This window comes from Anabrus simplex, chromosome 1 (genome assembly GCF_040414725.1).
Source record: "Anabrus simplex isolate iqAnaSimp1 chromosome 1, ASM4041472v1, whole genome shotgun sequence".
Lineage (NCBI taxonomy): Eukaryota > Metazoa > Arthropoda > Insecta > Orthoptera > Tettigoniidae > Anabrus > Anabrus simplex.
Window position 1 is genome coordinate 869,997,978 of NC_090265.1, and position 22,036 is coordinate 870,020,013.

At 40.6% G+C, this 22,036-nt stretch overlaps 1 protein-coding gene across 1 annotated transcript in view; it reads left to right on the plus strand.

The window, feature by feature from the left end:
• Positions 1-22,036, plus strand: part of Mct1 (Monocarboxylate transporter 1) — a 359,238-nt gene that overhangs the window by 268,835 nt on the left and 68,367 nt on the right. The window contains exon 4 of the mRNA XM_067136498.2: positions 4,258-4,529. Coding sequence (XP_066992599.1) covers positions 4,258-4,529 — 272 coding nt within the window. The remainder of the gene's footprint in view (positions 1-4,257; positions 4,530-22,036) is intronic.

Sequence of the window (22,036 nt, forward strand, 5' to 3'; positions counted from 1 at the left end):
ACCAAGAAGGAGTGGTTCGAAAGGGATGAAAGTTGGGGAAAAAACAGAGACGGCACGGACGAATAATTGATGTTTATTTCAAACCGATATGCAGGTTACACAATGCGCACGGCATCGACTCAGTAGGATGTAGGACCACCGCGAGCGGCGATGCACGCAGAAACACGTCGAGGTACAGAGTCAATAAGAGTGCGGATGGTGTCCTGAGGGATGGTTCTCCATTCTCTGTCAACCATTTGCCACAGTTGGTCGTCCGTACGAGGCTGGGGCAGAGTTTGCAAACGGCGTCCAATGAGATCCCACACGTGTTCGATTGGTGAGAGATCCGGAGAGTACGCTGGCCACGGAAGCATCTGTACACCTCGTAGAGCCTGTTGGGAGATGCGAGCAGTGTGTGGGCGGGCATTATCCTGCTGAAACAGAGCACTGGGCAGCCCCTGAAGATACGGGAGTGCCACCGGCCGCAGCACATGCTGCACGTAGCGGTGGGCATTTAACGTGCCTTGAATACGCACTAGAGGTGGCGTGGAATCATATGCAATAGCGCCCCAAACCATGATGCCGCGTTGTCTAGCGGTAGGGCGCTCCACAGTTACTGCCGGATTTGACCTTTCTCCACGCCGACGCCACACTCGTCTGCGGTGACTATCACTGACAGAACAGAAGCGTGACTCATCGGAGAACACGACGTTCCGCCATTCCCTCATCCAAGTCGCTCTAGCCCGGCACCATGCCAGGCGTGCACGTCTATGCTGTGGAGTCAATGGTAGTCTTCTGAGCGGACGCCGGGAGTGCAGGCCTCCTTCAACCAATCGACGGGAAATTGGAAATTGTTCTGGTCGATATTGGAACAGCCAGGGTGTCTTGCACATGCTGAAGAATGGCGGTTGACGTGGCGTGCGGGGCTGCCACCGCTTGGCGGCGGATGCGCCGATACTCGCGTGCTGACGTCACTCGGGCTGCGCCTGGACCCCTCGCACGTGCCACATGTCCCTGCGCCAACCATCTTCGCCACAGGCGCTGCACCGTGGACACATCCCTATGGGTATCGGCTGCGATTTGACGAAGCGACCAACCTGCCCTTCTCAGCCCGATCACCATACCCCTCGTAAAGTCGTCTGTCTGCTGGAAATGCCTCCGTTGACGGCGGCCTGGCATTCTTAGCTATACACGTGTCCTGTGGCACACGACAACACGTTCTACAATGACTGTCGGCTGAGAAATCACGGTACGAAGTGGGCCATTCGCCAACGCCGTGTCCCATTTATCGTTCGCTACGTGCGCAGCACAGCGGCGCATTTCACATCATGAGCATACCTCAGTGACGTCAGTCTACCCTGCAATTGGCATAAAGTTCTGACCACTCCTTCTTGGTGTTGCATTTGCTCTGTCAGTCAGTGTATAATACAATCAGTGTCGATCGAGTAAGCAGTGTGAGCGGTTGTGCTGAGTGCTGAGGTATGGTCTAGCGCTAGAACTTTATCGAGTGAGGATTGGAAGTTGGCAGTGCAGGAAGAAGAAGAAATCGGAATTGACTATGAGGATGAAGGGTGAGGAAATAGGGAAGATGGCAGGGCTTCTGGTGGCGGTGGTGCTGGTAGCGCTGCTTATAATAGGTGGAGTAGAGATAAACCCAGGGCCAGGCCCAATTGGTGCCCTAGGATGGGAAGAAATCGAGGCGTTAAAAGAAGTGGTGAAGGAGGCGTGTCAGATAGACCAATTAAAGAAAATGATAAGAAATCATACCAAGGAGTTAAAGAACTTAAGATAGTGCGTTAAGAATGAGGTGGATGAGGTGAAGGAAAAAGTGGGGAGAAATGAGGCGGAGATGGAGGAAATGCGAAAGAAAGTTCAGATGCTGAAGGGGGAGGTGGCGAAACTCAAAAGAGAAGTTGCGGATGGGAACCAGAAACGAAGGAGGAAGAACATTTTTATACACAGTATTGAAGAAGTTGCGAAAGAAGATAAGGTGACACTAGTTTATAAAGTGGTGGAGATGCTACAGAATACAATGAAGATCAATTTTAGTGAGGTGGATATTGATGAGGTTCAGAGAGTGGGAAGAGTGAAAGGTAAAGGTGGGAGACCAGTTTAGCTTATATTGATATGTAGTACAATAGTAATTGTTGCATGAGTAATATATATCGTCGGTAGAGAATGAAAACGTCGTAATTCCAATCACTAGGAAACCCACGTTTCTCCATGTCTTGTGAAGACTTGCCGCGTTGCCTGAGAATGGAACAGAAGACCCCAATGGTTGAATAATTAGGCTATCGATAAGCAATGAAAATGCCAAGAACATCGCTAACGTTTCAGTTTTTGGGTTTCTTCTGTAAACTTTACTCCGAAGGAGTTACGAGGTTTCCTTTGCCCAGTGACGATATTACACTATTGTCATCATTCACGAACAGGGTGGTGTAGCGGCTAGCTGCTTGCCTGTCATCCCGGCGACCGTGGTTTGATTGCTGGGGTGGGATTTTCAATTGAAAAGAGCATGCAACCTTACATCCTCGGTCTCAACACTTGCATTCATCAGAGCGTGCAAAGACTCCTGAGCAAGCGGGATAAGCTGCGGATGGTGATGACGATGATGGTGAATAGCGCCCAGATGTTTATGACCTAAAAATGTTAGAAATATGAAGTATTTATGACATAAAAATGTATTACAATATCACGATAAATATGACTTTAAAGTTTTTTTGGTCACATTTTCGAAATCTTCGAAATCTTGCCGATGTTTAAATTAACATTATATTGAAAATATACTTTAAAAATCTAGAATATTCAATAATAATAATCATATATAATTTTATTAATTTTATTATTATATTTTGAATTTATTTAATTACTCAATCCAGAGGTAACTCTCGACCTGCACAGAATGAAATACATGTCACATTTTGATAGGCGATAAGAAAGAATTACAATAGCAAATTATATATATATATTTTAAAGTTTTCAAATGGGAATGATATTCTATTTTCGCACTACATTGACCTGTAACGGGGAAGACACCACTCAACATCGCGGGATGTTATTCGGCTATATTTGAAATATGGCAAATCATTAAAGTTCAGTTGAGGCTCACTATCCTGTCGCTTTATACGCATGTGTCTCTTTCTATACAGCTTACCCTCCTAATTCACATACATATATGTTTCTAACAAACATAATTGTAACAAATTACAGACAACGATTAGCAGATGTGAAAAGTCCGTCTTTGAGACGACTGAAAGCAGACATGTAAAAATAGAATAAAAATATGAAATTTGACAAAAACACGAAAATTCACGGGGAAATATGACCATAATATGAAAAAGTACCAGAATATGACAAAAACGTTAAAATAGCCAAAATATGACTTTATATGACCCGTGAAAATTGCATAATTTTCGTCACTGTGGATAAAATCATGCTTAAGTTATATTTTCCATGGGATAATATAAAGAAATAAAATATGGCATGTTATAAACATCCGGGCCCCTAATAATGATCATTATACTTAATATTATTTTACATCCAGAACAGTCATTTGTTATTTCTGTATAATAACAATATACTTGTACTTTGGGGGGACGAAGGTAAAACAATTGGATTTTAGGGGTACACCAACCAAAAAGTTTGAATACCACTGACCTAGATGAGTAAGGAATTGTTTCTACTTGCGTGCTTCAGGTTCAAACTTCAAACATTCGATATCATTTGGCTGACACTCATATTTTCCGTCCCCGGTAATGTGTTTGTAGTACACTCTTTCTTCGAAAAATGGGAGGTCTTCTATTTTTTCCTCTGATTATATTTAAGAAGGGGCTACCTGACCGAGGCGTTAAAGGCGTGCTCGGTTCGCCCAGAAAGACGTGGGTTTGAATCCCAGTCAGGAAGTCGTAACATTTAAGAAACGAGATTTCCACTTCCGGAGGTGCATATGGCCCGGAGGTTCACTCAGCCTACATTAAAAATGAGTACCAGGTTAATCTCTGGGGGCAAAGGCGGCCGCGCGTAGAGCTAACCACTCTACCCCATCAAGAGCCGAGGTTACGGATAGTGGAAGCCCCTCCAAGGGCCTTCATGGCCTGTACGGAGTTGACTCTGCTTTGCTATTAGATTTAAGAGAGGATGCTTGTCGTTTTATTTACCCTGAAAACAACAATCACTACCACAGAATGTAACAATGTGGCTCACTTCGTGTATTTTCAAAGTGAGCAGCCACCCTTGTTATCGAGAAATACTCTTATAAAATGTGTGTGTATGTTACAGGTTTCGGATTCGGCCTAATCTACCTTCCAGCCATTGTGAGTGTGACATGTTACTTCGAGAAGTACCGTTCATTGGCCACGGGTATCGCTGTGTGTGGCTCAGGCCTAGGCACCTTCGTGCTGGCACCTCTCACAGAGTTGCTGATCGACAGGCTTAAATGGCAGCACGCCATGCTCATCGTGGCGCTCCTGGTGCTCAGCTGCGTCTTGTTCGGAGCGCTGTTCAGGCCGCTCGAGGCCAGGGAAACAGAGGAAGGCGTCATTCAGATGGAGGTGAGATCGCTCGCGCCTTTCTAAACTTCAAATCACTGCACTTTAAAACTCTGGTGAGGTTTAGACAGTATTATATTAGGCATATGAGGCAGGCAACCTCTACTCAATGCCCTATGACGTCATAATAGAGTTCCCTGCTGCTCGATATTCTGGGTTAGGCACTGTGCAGTGCTGGCCCGTTGCATTTGTGATCATTGTTGTTTATACTTAGACAAATTACACTTTACACTAATGCTAACATTGAATATACCGTGTATTCGTTTCGAAACTTCCGACCTTGAATAAATTTAATGGTTCTTATTTATGGTTTTTATTTTTTATTGAGAACAAACACGTCAATTTACGGGTGATACATAAAGTCCAATCAGCAGTAACTTTTAATTTCCCCCCCCCCCACTTGAAAACTAAATAGACGTTTTCTTCATCAATACGAAACCCCCCTCCAAAAGAGAAAATAGTAGCGGCTCAGTCGAACCTCTCTTCTGCGGACACCATCTGTTACGTGGGAAAATGTCCGTTACGAGAGGTGACCGCTAAAATAAGGTTGTAAAAATTAATTGAACATGTTAACCGACAAAGAACATCCTTCTCAAATATAAGCATATATCTTAATTTTGACTATTATAAAACATGTCTAACTAAATATTTGCCTGAGAGAGATTAGAAGTTATTTTACATCCTCTACAAATATTCCAGCTTAGGAAAGTAAATACTGAGCTGTGTGTATAAATTTAGCACAGTTTTTCTTTACCACGATGTTATCGGAAAGAGAATAATTTCTGTTAAATGGTTCTCTTGTTGTATCTCCATACTCCCGATCCAGGATGACACACAAATTCATCTCTTCAAGAATCTTAACTTTCAGATTATTTGCTACTTTTCGCGGTTTATCTTGTAATATTGGCCCATTCGCTCACAGGTTCTTTGCTCGAACACACTTGTACTACTTATATACAACAATGATCACTTCTGCAAACATGACTCCCGCTTCCTTTTCACTCCTCGATTCCTATTTTCCTCCCACTCAAAATTTCCCTTTAATTCTTCACAACTGTGTTGGGCTTTTCCCGCATATGAATTTTTCAGAGAGCTTTCTCGCTGAAAGCCCTCGTCCCTTGTTAACGTTTATGTCTTCACGGCCCGTACTTGTAGACAAATATGGGCTTTTGGGCTTATGGCGTGCCAAGAAAACAAGGCGAAACTCTTTACATTTCGCAGATAACTTTGCACCGAGTCTTCAGAAGAAAACCTCGACTTATCACGAGGAAGTCTTCTATAATAATGAGGGTTTGAATTTAAGAATGCTTTACCGCTGGAGCTGTAGTGGTACGCTCGTTCGTCACCAGGTGGCTCGCTGTATGCTGGCACAGCGCCTTCAAGTGGGAGCTGACGACAACATTAAGCTGCAATTAAGAGTTCATCACACCGTGTGTGCGTGAGAAGCATCAGAGCGGACATCGGGCGAATGTGGTAGAAGAAATAAATATTTAATTTAAATATGTATTTAAATAGAACATCAACCGTATCAGCGACAATCTAAGTCAGGGCCTCTCAGGGTGCATGCGCCCGGTGCATGCACTGTGCACGGTGCAAAAGACGACTTCGCTTGGTTGACCAGAGTGCAGACCCCACTCCTCGATTTATAGCAATAGCGCTGTCTCTCTCTTTCCCCACGCCTGCCTCGCTCGCTCCCCCTGTCTCCCTCTTCCTCACTTGCTCCATAGCGCTCCAAATCCGAGCTGAGTTAAGTCGAGTTGAGCCGAGCTTAGCCAAGTAGTCCAGAGACGAAGCGTAGTCCCGAGCCGAGCCGAGCGGGACCGATGCACAGTGCACAGGAAGTCTGCGCCGCTGTTTGCACGCGTGAGATTTTGGGCGTTTGAGAGGCCCTGACCTACTGTAAGTTATAAACAGAATGATGAAAGGTAGGTTGGAAAATCCGTTGGTATTTTGTGAGTAAACAGAGTCACTGACAGCATTCCCGGGCAACTAGAATTCTTAGAATGTACACTAATTAGAACGTAAGAAGACCAAAACGAAAGGTTTGGGAAGAGCCCTGTACAGAAAAATTAACTTGGTTACTACAAGATTGCTGAGTGCATTTCCTTCTCTCTTTCCTTTGGACTCGAAATCAAAAATTCAAAAGGTTTTCTCGTATGTCTGCAGAAAGGTTTTAAAACAAAGGATGACATAGCTGGGTGTAAAAATTGTCCTGGAACGTGTAAATTGTCCGCTTAAGACAGGTGGATGAGACTGATGTCGATATCCGCTGTCCGAAATTCGAGGTGTCCGTTTAAATAAGGCTTATTTAACACATGTCTTATGTAAAATAAAACCGGTTCTGTGGAAAATGTCGTATAGGGATGTGTGCGCGAATAATGGTGTCCGTTAGGGTGGGTTCGACTATATTAAGTTTATTCAAGTCGGAAGTTTCAAAATGAATGCGCGCTTTGTTAGACGCATATAAAATCAATTGATTACAAACGAAATATTTTTAAGATCAACCGAATTCATTATTTGATAATTTCTATCATACCATTTATATTTAAACATATTCAGCTTATTAAGAAAAATCTTTTTTCTTACAATTGGGTACCTCAGTGGGAAATTGGCATATCCCAATTCAATGCACTTGTGAGATGTGTGCAGTGAAAGTTATTGTAAATTTATTAAAGATATAGAGGACATACCTACTTAAAACTGGTTTAAGAGGAGAGAAATAACATGTCTGTTGCACTAACGCAGAACGCGATAGTTCAAAAAAATATTTTTCGGTTTTAATGCCAATGTGGTAGATTTTGCAACAAGCCGTATGATGGCAAAGCTCAGGAAGACTCGGTTGCCCGTAGAATACGCTGTAAACTTGCTGAATAATTAAGAATAAAGTTCGTTCCTTCTTTATTATATTCACAAATATATACCACTTCGCGTAGAGGTCACTGAAATACAATATAAACTGCAGCGAGCTCGCCAACTTTTAAAAAGTGCCTCCTGAAAAATGAAGTTATTTGGCATATCGTATTCTACATTAGTACTAATACTACTGCAAATCAATAGTGTCATAGATAATCATGAATATTTACAAAGAATGTGTTTTAACTTGTGAACTTAAGACTGCATTACAGGTCTATGAATGATTACTCATATTCTGTATCATCATCAATAAATTCACTAGTTTCCCCATCAACTATGTTATTTAGTCTTAAGTTGTAAAAAACATAGTAAACAGAAGGAATCAATAGAAAAACATTGTTCATAGCTTCATGTAGTGGCCGTTTGGATACCTGGAATTTGTTGCGATCACAGTCCGGATGTCTTGGCATACTGACTCAGGCGTTCGGCACTAGGAGACCAAGTTCACCCTATACTCCTTACTCGGGCATTTGACGATAGGAGACCAAGTTCAACCTACTCTTCTTACTCAGGCATTTGACACTAGGAGAGTAAGTTCACCTGCTCTTCTTACTGGGGCATTCATCACTAGGTGACCAAGTTCACCCTACTCTTCTTACTTGGGCATTCGACAATAGGACACCAAGTTTACCCTTCTCTTCTTACTCAGGCAGTCAGCAATAGGGGACCAAGTTCCAAGTTTACACTACGTTTATACTCGAGCATTCGATAATAGGAGATCAAGTTCACCCTACTCTTCTTACTCGGGAATTCAACAATAAAGGACAAAGTTCACCCTACGTTTTTTCTCGAGCATTCGACAATAGGAGATCAAGTTCTCCCTACTCTTCTTACTCGGTCATTCAACAATAGGAGATCAAGTTCACCCTACTCTTCTTACTCGGGCATTCGACAATAGGAGATCAAGTTCACCCTACTCTTCTTACTCGGGCATTCGACAATAGGAGATCAAGTTCACCCTACTCTTCTTACCCCGGCATTCAACAATAAATGACAAAGTTCACCCTACTCTTCTTACTCGGGCATTCAACAATAAATGACAAAGTTCACCCTACTCTTCTTACTCGGGCATTCAACAATAAATGACAAAGTTCACCCTACTCTTCTTACTCGGGCATTCAACAATAAACGACAAAGTTCACCCTACTCTTCTTACTCGGGCATTCAACAATAAATGACAAAGTTCACCCTACTCTTCTTACTCGGTCATTCAACAATAAATGACAAAGTTCACCCTACTCTTCTTACTCGGGCATTCAACAATAAATGACAAAATTCACCCTACCCTTCTTACTCGGGCATTCAACAATAAATGACAAAGTTCATCCTACTCTTCTTACTCGGGCATTCAACAATAAATGATAAAGTTCACCCTGCTCTTCTTACTCAGGCATTCAACAATAGGAGATCAAGTTTACCCTACTCTTCTTACTCGGGCATTCAACAATAAACGACAAAGTTCACCCTACTCTTCTTTCTCGGTCATTCAACAATAGGAGATCAAGTTCACCCTACTCTTCTTACTCGGGCATTCAACAATAAATGACAAAGTTCACCCTACTCTTCTTACTCGGGCATTCAACAATAGGAGATCAAGTTCACCCTGCTCTTCTTACTCGGGCATTCAACAGTAGGAGATCAAGTCCACCCTACTCTTCTTACTCGAGCATTCAACAATAGGAGATCAAGTTCACCCTACTCTTCTTACTCGGGCATTCAACAATAAATGACAAAGTTCACCCTACTCTTCTTACTCGAGCATTCAACAATAGGAGATCAAGTTCGCCCTACTCTTCTTATTCGGGCATTCAACAATAGATGACAAAGTTCAGCCTACTCTTCTTACTCGAGCATTCAACAATAGGAGATCAAGTTCACCCTACTCTTCTTACTCGAGCATTCAACAATAAACGACAAAGTTCACCCTACTCTTCTTACTCGAGCATTCAACAATAGGAGATCAAGTTCACCCTACTCTTCTTATTCGGGCATTCAACAATAAATGACAAAGTTCACCCTACTCTTCTTACTCGAGCATTCAACAATAGGAGATCAAGTTCACCCTACTCTTCTTACTCGGGCATTCAACAATAAATGACAAAGTTCACCCTACTCTTCTTACTCAAGCATTCAACAATAGGAGATCAAGTTCACCCTACTCTTCTTATTCGGCCATTCAACAATAGGAGATCAAGTTCACCCTACTCTTCTTACTCGAGCATTCAACAATAGGAGATCAAGTTCACCCTACTCTTCTTACTCGAGCATTCAATAATAGGAGATCAAGTTCACCCTACTCTTCTTACTCGGGCATTGAACAATAAATGACAAAGTTCACCCTACTCTTCTTACTCGGGCATTCAACAATAAATGACAAAGTTCACCCTACTCTTCTTACTCGGGCATTCAACAATAAATGACAAAGTTCACCCTACTCTTCTTACTCGGGCATTCAACAATAAATGACAAAGTTCACCCTACTCTTCTTACTCGGGCATTCAACAATAAATGACGAAGTTCACCCTACTCTTCTTACTCGGGCATTCAACTATAAATGACAAAGTTCACCCTACTCTTCTTTCTCGGGCATTCAACAGTAGGAGACCAAGTTCACCTTACCCTTTTTACTCGAGCATTCGGCACTAGAAGAGTAAGTTCTGCCATCCCTCTTTTGCTCCCGTTTATATCTATATATTTTTTGTTTATCTTCACCCCCTCTTGGTGTCTTTGTGATCGTTCCTTTCGCTTTACCTGTAAGCAACTTCATTTTGATCGACATTTACAGCGTTCACCACTCCACTCCATACGGGCTCAATGCTTTTATCGAGTAGGATATGCCACTCTTCCACTGTGCGGCAAGCGGTTGTGCAGAAGGAAATACTAAAGGTTACGACGTAACGACACATCCCACCTCTAAAACAGCTTGTTACAGGATAGAAGAATAGTGCATTTCCCGTAAAAGTACGCAGTTAGATGGCGAATTTGGATCTGGCATTTCTCCACTGAGGTATTCTGTTATTCTCGCTACTTATCATTTGTTCTTAACATTAAGGGGAAAAGAAAACTGAATACAATGACTATTTTTTTTTAAATTCCGTGGCATTCTTTCGTATATTTAAGCCACAGAGCGAGTTGGTTGTGCTGTTAGGATCTTGCAGTTGTTAGCTTGCATTCCGGAGATAGAGGGTTCGAACCCCACCGTCGACAGCCCTGAAGATGTTTTTCCGCCGTTTCCCATTTTTGCACCAGCGAATGGTGGGGCTATAAATTAATTAAGTCCACAGTCACTGCTACGATTGGTTGAATAAAGTCAGTATAAGCAACCCTAAGAAGTGACGAATGAGAACTATTTGCCAATCGCAAACTATTATATTTCCTGCTAAATAAACGTAATGGAAAATTTCATCATAGGCTTCTAGTTATCAAGCTCAAACGGGAAATCTAGGTAGGCTTCAGAACTTCATATCAAGATAGAGTTCAGCGTATCTACACAAGATGTAACTATAGGTAGATGTTTAAAGTGCTGCCTAACTCGAGACCCTCTTAATTCATAATAATAATAATAATAATAATAATAATAATAATAATAATAATAATAATAATAATAATAATAATAATAATAATAATAATAATAATAATAATAATAATCTTTAGATTATCCCAGGTACCTCTGCTATTACCGAAGCTTCCTGGCCGATTTTGAATTCTAGCCGGGGTTTTAAAGCCGGATGCCATTCCTGACACCACATGAGTTTTCATATAGAAATTCTAACTCGGCCGTCCGAGTGGAAGGCCGGCAGCTAAGCCACTACGTTAATTACGGAATAATAATAATAATAATAATAATAATAATAATAATAATAATAATAATAATAATAATAATAATAATAAAATACATTATTTTAAGAAAAACAGTAAGCATGCTTATCCCCGCAAATTTTCAGAATAATATTCCATTTTCACCTCCGTCATCCAGCCCTTTTTATTTCCCTTTCGTTTTTCGTTTCTTGCTGTTTTCACTGTTCACTCCTCGGAAACCATCCATTCAGTGATTTTGCTTAATTTTACAGGATTCTCTACTGTTCCCATGATAGAAAAGGAAATTAAGAAGTATGTAATTAATTAAAGCTGCTTATCTCAATTACTCTGTACAGTACCCATGATAATATTGCGAATAATAATAATAAAATGAAGCACTACCAGACAGCGATCCGCCCTGAAGCTTTATATGCTTCAGAATGTCTAATATTCAACAGGAATGGACTCACGAACAAGCTAGAAATCCAGGAGAGAAAAAATATTGATTAAGATATTAGGACAAGTCAAGAAAAGGAACGAATACAAAAGGTGACCCAAACTAAGAGCTCTACAAATACTGGAAAAAAGTCACGGACGTGGCCAGAAGGACACGCCTCGCATTTTATGGACACAGGATGCATCATGCCAAATTGACCAAGCAGCTTCTCGATTACTGGAAAAAGAGGAAGACAAGTCACCACGGTTGATGAAAGTAAATAAAGATCGACAGGAAATGGGAGGAACAGAAATATATTTAAAAGACCGGACATCTGTGAAGAGGATACTTAAACAAATGAGGTTACAGGTCAAACCACCAAGGAGGAAGACAGGTACCGGCTGTACAAAGGAAAGGAAGGATCAACACAGCCACAGATTTCTTTTTTAAATTTATTTATGACTTTTGTTCTTGGGATTGCCATACAGCCAACTCAAATACACATTCCCTAAAACACAGTAAAATACACTGAAAATGAACACAACAAATACATAATACACAAAATGTGCACAATAAGTTCTTGTCGTTGACGGGGTAATGTGCGCAATGTTCATGGAGTGTGTTATAAACAGAGGCCAGAATTCTTCAAAAATTTCCGTATAGCGGAGAACACTGGAGTGTAATTCATAGCGAGTAAAGTTGACAATCTGGTTGCTAACGGCTCGTGCAATTCTACTATTGACTTTAGAAGTGTTTGTTGCTGGGAAGTGAAGCGGTTGCACTGAAAAGATACGGTATATGTTCTGGATTCTCTGTCACATGTACAATACGGGGTGTCGACAACATGAATACGAAATAGGTGACTGCGGAAGCTGCTATGATTGAATCTAATTCTGATAATGGTTGTCCGAATTCCATTTAGAAAACCATGGCTTCGGCGGTAGATGAGGTTGTGTCTGGGAATAATAATTTCCGCACTGTTGTTTGGATATATTCCACTCTTCATTCCACATGTCATCAGCCACAAGATGCGCAATTACTGGGCAAACATCATAGTTATCAGTCGGACTATACGAAACAAGAATAATAGGCCTAATAATAATTATTAGGATGACGTCTGTCGCGAAGGAAACTGTGATGATTAATCGCCAGGAAGGGGATACGAGATTGGATCAGTTAAACCAAGCTCTTAGTATGCAAATTGTCCCAGAAATGTAATATAGGGAAATACATCATATTAAATTACATTTAGCCAATAGATTGACCTCACAGACGAAATTCCACCGCACTATTTTACTAAATGAAAGTAAAATATTGGTGAACTCGGGATATGGAACGCATAAAATTCTTCTACGCCGTGATAAGGTTTGATATACCATTAAAATAAATACTGTATACAATAAGCTGCGTCAACCAGAGAAACAAGGAAATGCCATTTGGTCCTTGTTTCGATGACGGTGAAATCCTGACATTCACCTCCCCGCGGTAGAGAGGGGGCAACGAATAAAGGGACCGATTATCTCCCGGTATAAGGAGATCCTCTATACCAAGTGCCAACAGTCTCTTTGAGAGTGGATGAGCGGGTATGGGTAAGGGCACTCTATTGTCCTGCGGACAAGAAATTGTTCCCAAAGGCGAAGGAACCAGTTTGGTCAACGGCATTAGGATGCAGAAGGCAACGGGAAACCACTGCATTAAAGATCCTGAGAGATATGCCAATAAATCCACATGGCATGGCCGTGTGGATCGTCTACCTCTGTTTGGAGATGACGGCTTAAGAAGAAGAATGTGTGAAGTGGACCTTCAGTAAATTCACTTAAATGGTTTCGTTACCTTATTGAATCATACTTGTTTGACTTATAGGAATTACTAAAAATTACATTGCTCTTAGAACACATTCATGTCATGCTATACAATCAACAACAGTTGCTAATAATTTACGGTTGAGTCTACAAGTTACGGGTATCAAGAATCAATACCCCATCAGCACAAGACCGTAGTACCACACGCGAAACCACTCTTCGTTCATTTCCCTTCCCTTTGTGTTGCAAAGGGAATATAATTCCAGAGGAACTGTGGCTTAACAGGTGTGTAGCTACAGATGGGTATTACTATCGTGATGGAGACTTGCTTTGTTCAAATTCTATATCCAGACTGCCTTTTGACCTTTTGATGGCTTGACCAAAATCCCTCCACGCTCTTCATCATTTTATCCCATGTATAGCAAGCAGTTAGATTACAGACTTCTGTAGCATCCTGGGAGCATTATCACTGAGCGTTATTCGCATTAACTCTCGAGAAATAAATTTCTTACTTAAATTCGCAGTGCGCAGCCCACGATCAGAATAAATTGCGCAAGAAATCACAAAATGACACACAAGTTATCACAAAATATTGGTATGTGGAAATTACCGAGCGGAGTGGGATCCACGTATGAACGTGCTACGGCTCTGCACTCGGGAGACGAGTGGATTCGAACCCCACCAGAGGATGTCCTGAAAACATTTCTTAGCAGACGAAGTAGTGGTCACCATATTAAGAAAAACGTAAAATTAATAATTTCCTCGATTTTGCCGGACGTTGAAGGAATAAAGGACCCGGAAAGTTTCTAAATTCTCAGTCTACAAATACTTAAATAACAAATTTCGGAAATCACTTCTGGCCTAAATGCAGTTCCGGAAAAACAGCCTAATATCGCTTTTTTTTTACTCGTTTTATTTTGTATTCAAATCCTAGCCAAATTAACTTATTTACATAATTCTTTCTGTAATGTGTTCCTTGGTTCAATACCCTCAAGGCGTTATTTTTATTTTTGAAAAATTGTCCGCACCGAATGTAGTTATCAGGGCCTAAGTGAAACTCTGGACTGACTCACATTAGCGCTCGTAGTGGTAGGAAAAGGCAAACTGCTACTCTAATCGACCGGATAACGATGATTAAGAAAAGGATTATAATTTTTAATAATAAATAAAGAATGTTTTCAACATTGAGTTGCTCGCCTCAAGAACTGTGGACTTTTCTCTTGTTCCCCATTTTCACTTCCAGGTAAATGCCGGAACAGTCCCAATTCATAGGCCACAGCCGATTACCTCTACCTACTTACCCAATTTCATTCACCATCATTACCTCCTCACCGACTCGTTGGCTGAATGGTCAGCGTACTGGCCTTCGGTTCAGAGGGCCCCGGGTTCGATTCCCGGCCGGGTTGGGGATTTTAACTTTCATTGGTTAATTCCAATGGCCCGGGGGTTGGGTGTTTGTGCTGTCCCCAACATCCCTGTAACTCACACACCACACATAACACTGTCCTCCACCACAATAACACGCAGTTACCTACACATTGCAGATGCCGCCCACCCTCATCGGAGGGTCTGCCTTACAAGGGCTGCACCCGGCTAGAAATAGCTATACGAAATTAATTAATAATTAGCTCCTCAACACAGGTGGGCACGTTGATTAAAATTAAATCTTGCATTCAGTGAGTTAAGAAAAGAAAATGCCAACATAAGTTGCCTGGCCTTTAAAAGAAAATGCAGTCGTCTGTGAGACAGTGAGCTGAGCGGATGTGCTGAGTGGAGCGCGGAGCAATGGGTATCACGTTGACACAATATAGGATAGCGATCGGCAGATGGAACTGTAAAAAGGGAAGCAGAATGGAAACAAGAATGGAGTTAAAGGGTGAAAAAAGGAAGATGGTGGCTACGTTACTGGTGGCGGCGGTGGTGATGGTGTTGCTGATAATAGGAGGAATAGAGATTAATCCCGGCCCAGGTCCAGTAGGTTCCATTGGATGGGAAGAGTACGAGGCGATTAGAGAGATGATAAGAGAGGCTTGTCAGACGGAGCAAATAAAAGAAATGTTCCGAGAGTTATCCAGGGAATTTATGGACCTAAAATTGAGTGTCAAAGAAGATGTAAAGAAGTTCGTGGAAGAGGAAGGGTGTAATAAAGATGAGTTAGACCTATTGAAGCAGAAGGTAAGAAGCCTGGAGTGGGACCTGAGAGAAACGAAGAGAGCAGTCGAGAAGAGTTTACAAGACAACGTAAGAAAAAATATCTTCATATACGGTGTCCAAGAAGAAGAAAGAGAGTCTAAAGCCGAACTAGTGTACAAAGTGGTAGAAGTTATCCAGAACAGGATGAAGATCAACTTCAGTGAAGTTGATATTGACGATGTACAGCGTGTGGGGAGAGTGAAAGGTAAGAGACCAATTAGAGTGAAATTACTATCGACACTGATGGCGGACATTGTAATAAGAAATTCGAGTAATCTGAAAGGAGAGAAAGTGTGGATAAAACGGGAGATGGACAGGGAAGCCATAGAGAAGAACAGAATTCTGAATAAACATTTAAGAGAGGCAAGAAAACAAGGTCTTAAGGCATATATTAGAGGGCAGCAGCTGGTGGTTGGAAACGGAAGGTGGAATCGAGTGTGGGGGGCGGGAAGGCTGAAAAAGCTTGATGAAGAACATCAACAGCAGCAGAACGTGTCCTTGGCAACAGTGGAAGTAGCAAGGAAGGTCAGTGACGTAGAAAGGAGTGATATTACGGAAGTGAGCGAAGTCCACATCACATCAGGTGCGGGAAGTAGGGATGTGCTGAACAGCAGTGCCAGCAACCAGGTGGGCGGAAATGGAGAGTCCTTGAAGAGTCATCACAACACAGAGATGGAGGAAGCAAGTAATGTGCCACAACTGGTGAGGAGTACAGTGAAAATTGTGAATGAAGGTAACAGTAGGCAGGGTAAGAATGCATCCTCTCCGAGTAAAAGGAACACTGAAAATAAAATGGAAAAAAGACAGGCGCTAAATAAGGAAAGATCATTAAGTTTGAAAGATCTCTGGGGAAAGAAAAAAGGCGTAGGTATGGAGAAAGGGAAGGATGACGGGAGAAAAGAGAACGAGGAAAGATCTGGAGAAGACTCACAGGGAAGAGTGACAAGGAGTAGAGGTGGAAATGGAGAAGCACAGGGGCAAAGAGTGGGAGGGAATAAATAACTAGAGATGGCGATAGGGTTGTGGAATATTGAGGGGTTGATGGGAAAAATAGGGAATAAAGAATTGGAGAAAACAGTAAAGGAGTATGAGATTATTGCCCTAGTAGAGACGTGGTTAGGAAAAGGGATAGAAATTGAATGGGATGGGTATAGAGTAGTCAACGTGATAAAAGAAAAAAGGGGGAGAATGGGAAGAAATCCGGGTGGGATAACAGTTTTAATAAAAAATGAGTTAGTAGAGAGAGTAGAGAGAATACAGAATGAGGTAGAAGAGGTGGTATGGCTGAGAATTAAAATGGGAAATGAAGCGAAGGAGGCAATTTGCCTGGCTCTATTATACAACCATCCTAAAGACTCAACTTATGCTAATAAAACATTTTTTGAAGAACTGATTGAAGAAATAAACAAAATGAAAGGATTATTTGTGGAAGATGGAATGATATTGTTAGGGGATTGGAATGCAAGAGTGAGTAATAGGGTACCCGATTATGGGAAAGAGGATAAGGAAGTGAGTGAGTACAGAAGAAATAGTAAAGACAAAGATATAAATAGCTATGGGGTAAGATTATTAGAGTTATGTGCTATAGAAAAATTATATATTTTAAATGGATGGATGCAGGGAGATAGTAATGGTAAACTGACATTCATCTCATCGAAGGGCGGGAGTGTAGTAGATATAGGAGTTAGCACGGAAATAGCTCTAAAGAAGATAATAAGTTTTGAGGTGACAGAATGTGTGATAACAGAACATATGCCCATCAAGATAAAATTAAGGGGGGAGTATGATGGAGTGAAGAGAAGGGTAGGAAAAAGAGATAGGAATAAGGAGAGATGGAAGTACATTTGGAATGATACCACGATCGAGAGATTAAGAACAGTGTTAAAAGAGAGTGAAGAGAGTATAAGGGTTGAAAGTGAAAGGATGTTGGAAGGAGGAGATGTGGATGAAGTTTTAAAACTAATAGAACGCCCAGTATGGAAGGTGGGTAAGTGAGAATAAGGGAAGAGATAGACAGAAACATAGGCGCGGGGTGGTTTGATGAAGAGTGTAAGAGGAAACGAATGGTTGTAATGACAGCTCTAGCGGACTTCAACAAAGGAGGGGAACAAGGGAAAAGAGAGGATTATTGTAAAGTAAGAAGAGATTACAAGAAGTTACTAAATGAGAAAAAAAAGTGCTGGAAAGAGGCGGGAGCTGAGAGAGTAAACAGGTATTGCAAAGAGAAAAGATTTGATAGGGTTTGGGAAACTATAAATAAGATAAAGAGAACTAGATCGACAGGGAGAGGAACAATGATAACAGAAAATGAGTGGATAGGATATTTTGCAGAGCTTTTGGGTGGGAGGGGAGAAGGCCAGGGGGGTATGGAAAAGACGTATATTGTAAAGGAAGTACAAACAGGAGTACAGTTACTAGATGAGGAGATAACAAGTCAGGAAATAGTTAGGGTGTTAAGTAAAGTAAAAACCAAAACAGCGGGTGGGGCAAATGGTATTACTAACAGGATATGGAAGGAAGTAGGAGCAAATGAAGTAATGTTGAAAGTGATGGTGAAATTTTTTAACAAGATATGGGAAACTAATAAATTCCCTAGCGAGTGGAGAAAAGGAGTACTTTGTCCTATATATAAGAACAAAGGAAGTCGAAGTGATCCAAACAACTATAGAGGAATAACACTCCTGGACTCGCTGTCGAAGGTATATACAGGAATTTTAGCTAATAGGATTATAAATTGGGCAGAGAAATATGGAAGGATTTCGGACTATCAAAATGGATTTCGTAAAGAGAAAAATACTGTGAATAATATATGGATTTTTGATACTTTAATTACGAAGTATGTGAAAATAGCAGGGAAGAGATTATATGTAGCAGCAGTAGATTTAGAGAAAGCCTTCGATGCAGTGAATAGAGAGGCGTTATTTACTAGATTAAGAGAAGTTGGGTTATCGGTAAAAATGAGGATGGCAATAGAAGGAATATATGAGAAAGTATTGGTGATGATTAAACTAAAAGGGGGTGGGTTGAGTAACTGTATGGAATCGAAAAGGGGTGTGAGGCAGGGTTGTAAGCTATCACCCATATTATTTCTACTGTTTATAAATAATATATTGGATAGACATGGAGGCGAGAGATGGCAATGCCCTTGGATTGGGAAGAGGGAGATACCGGGGCTGCTATTTGCAGACGATTTATTGATCTTGGCATTAACAGCAAAGGGGTTGCAGGAAGGACTAAATGAGGTAGTGAAATATACTAGAAGATGGGCACTCAAGATAAATGTACGGAAGACGCAGATAATGATATGTAGGAAGAGGAAAGCCAAAAAAGAAAAGAAATTCTGGACAGTCGAGCAGCAAGAAATCAGACCAGAAAAACAAATGGAGTATTTAGGAGTTATAATTAGTAGTAACGGCACGTGGGAAAATCAGATTAGAAGAGCCAGATATAAAGGGAGGGGAGCACTGGCAGTAGTGGAGATGTTAGAAAATAAATTTCCGGATATAAAGTACAAAATACAGAGATTGGTGTTCCAATCAATGGTCAAAGGAAAAATGTTATATGGGGTAGAAATATGGGGATTAGGGGAAAATAGAAAAGAACTAAACCAGGTGGTGGCGAAATTTAGTAAGATTATTATGGGAGTCCCAAACTGTACTGCAAATTTTGGGGGCTAGATTAGTATGTAAAGAATCGATAGACACTACTATAGCCAAGAGGGTGATGAAGTATTGGATGAGATTGGAAGAAGGGAAGGGAGGGGATTTAGTACAAGACACATATAGGTTCCAGAAAAATATGGAGAACGAGAGGTATTGGGTAAATAAGTGCAAAAATAAATTACGAAAACTGGGGTTAGGAGATATAGGATATGAGAGGTGGAGAGAGAAGAAAGAATGGGTATGGAGAAGGGTTATAAGGAGAGTTGCCGATATAGAGAGACAGAGTTTAATAATGGAATGTAGAGAAAGAGCCTCACTATCAGTATTTAATAAATTGTTAGAAATCATGAACCCGAAAATCGAAGTGGAGGACCAGAAGGGCAAGAGAGGTCTATACTGGTGGATTTTTGGAACTCCTACAAACAGAGGCTGGATAGGTACAGAAAATGCAGGTAGATGTATTCTGTGTGGAGAAAAATGGTCGGACCTACATATATTCATCGAATGTAGGGAGTTAGAAGAGTTGAAAAAGCAAGTGTTGAGTAAAAAAGAGATAGAAAAAGTAGAAAAAATTGAAAAGATGACGGTTTGGCTGGCCAGAGAATGGGGAAGAGGAACAAATATTTCGAAATATTTAAATATGGTTAGAATGAGATTTATAAAGAAATTAAGAGAATAAGGGGTAAAAGAGGATTACAGAGGAAGGAGAGGAAGGAGGTAGACGAAACTGCTAGGTTATATAAAAATTGAAGACAATAAGAGGAGTTTGAAGTACAATCTGATTGTATGATGAAAAGATGATTTGTAGATATTTGGAGAGGATTGCATGTGTGAGAGAACGGAGGTGGTAGTTAATGTTAGAAAAAAAAAGGAATAATAAAGCAACGAGGGATGTGAGTAAGAGGAACTGTTGGACTGTTTAGAAACGGAAATAAGCGGAAGAAAGAGAAGGAAAAAGGGAAAGCCAGCTTTGATTGTTGGCAATTAGATGGTTTAAGATTTAAGTTCAAAAAAAATAATTATAGAGTAGTTTTTTAGTTTTAGTCTAAGACTCGTAGGAGCTATAGAATTGTCAACAAATACATTTGTAAACAGTGTTAGAATATGAATGATAGGGCTAGTGGACAAGAAAGGTGTTTGGATAACATAATAGTAGATAATTTTAAACTCTGGCTTAAAAATTTTAATAAGTAATGAGTGGTTGTGAGGAAGAGGAACTGTTGGACTGTTTAGAGATGGAAAGGATTGATAAGTGATGTGAGGAAAAGACAGATTTGTTTTGTGGCAATTCCGTGGTTTAATATGTAAGTTAAACTATTTAAAAAATGCAATTAGGAAGTAGTTTTAGTCTAAGAGACGCAAGAATAAGAGAGAAAAGCGATGAGCAAGGAACTGGAAATTGTCAACAAGTGTGTTTGTATATAGTGTATAAATATTAACTATACGGTATAGTGGAAAGTAGTTAGCGAATAAGTATTATAAGAGAGATGGACAGAGGCTAGGAAGAGTAAGAGGGGAAGATTGGGGATGGAAGGGGGGAGGGGTAAAAGAGACAGACGGGTGGGATGGTCCAGTCCCATCCCTAGGTGAAAGAGGAAACATGTCCGCTCACAGAATAACAAGTGAATCAAGATGGTGGCAGTAAGACGACACGATTATAGGCGGAGCAGTAGATAAATGCGTGACGGATCGTATGATGGACCGGAAACCGCCTCTACGATTCGCCACGTAAGATGAGGAGAGAAGTACGAGTTATAGGTGGGGGTAATATCTAACCCGGGAGGAGTGGCTGAAGCGGCCAGGGTGGGAAGGCTCTCTCCTCACAGGGAATGCCGCATGCAACCGAGGTTTTTTATTTTATTTTTTATGTTTAGTTAGCTGTAGAGAGTAGATAGGGGATGCCCTTACATGCGGAGGAGTTCCTCGCATACCAGAGGCATCTCAATAGTTTTAGACAAGTTGGTGCAGTGTTAGGCTGGATTCCGCCGACATTGACACCACCAAACAAGTAGAGTAGATAGTAATTGTATTGTTTGGTTTATATTATTTTGTGCGGTTTTTTTTTGGGGTTCTTAGTTAATAGTTTTAGTGTAGATAGTTAGAGCTTTATATTATATATAACAGGATGTTAGTTTATATTGTTTTGTTTTGTTTGGTTTATATTGTTTTGTTTGGTTTTTTGGGTTCATGTGTATTTTATGCTCTTTATTGTCTGTAACCGATGGTGCAAACTAGGGTGGCAATAAAGAGTTATCTATCTATCTATCTATCTAAAAGAAAATGAAATCGCCTATCTTCACAATTTTAAATTATGCCTAATATAGGGAACATTTTCTCATAAACCACTGCTGCTACAAATATAAATGTTTGACATTGAATGCAAACATATAAGTTGTTTGTACAGAAATAATAGTTTTTTATGAGTGCTATTCCTGAGTGAGATATTTGTTATTATTTCTTGTGGGTATGATTTTTCAACACATATTTTTGAAGATGTTTTCCTCCTAAAACTGTCGTTATAGTAGATTTGAAATAAAACTGTTTCAGTATTTCTACAGTACTCTAATGAACATGTTATGAAAATTTCAGAAGAATAGATTCAGTAAAATCAGAAAATGTTCCTTGAATATGAAAATGTTACATTTATGGAAAACTGAGCTCAAAGTTAAAACATCGCTGTTACATAATCTCCACTTCCTTCGTAAT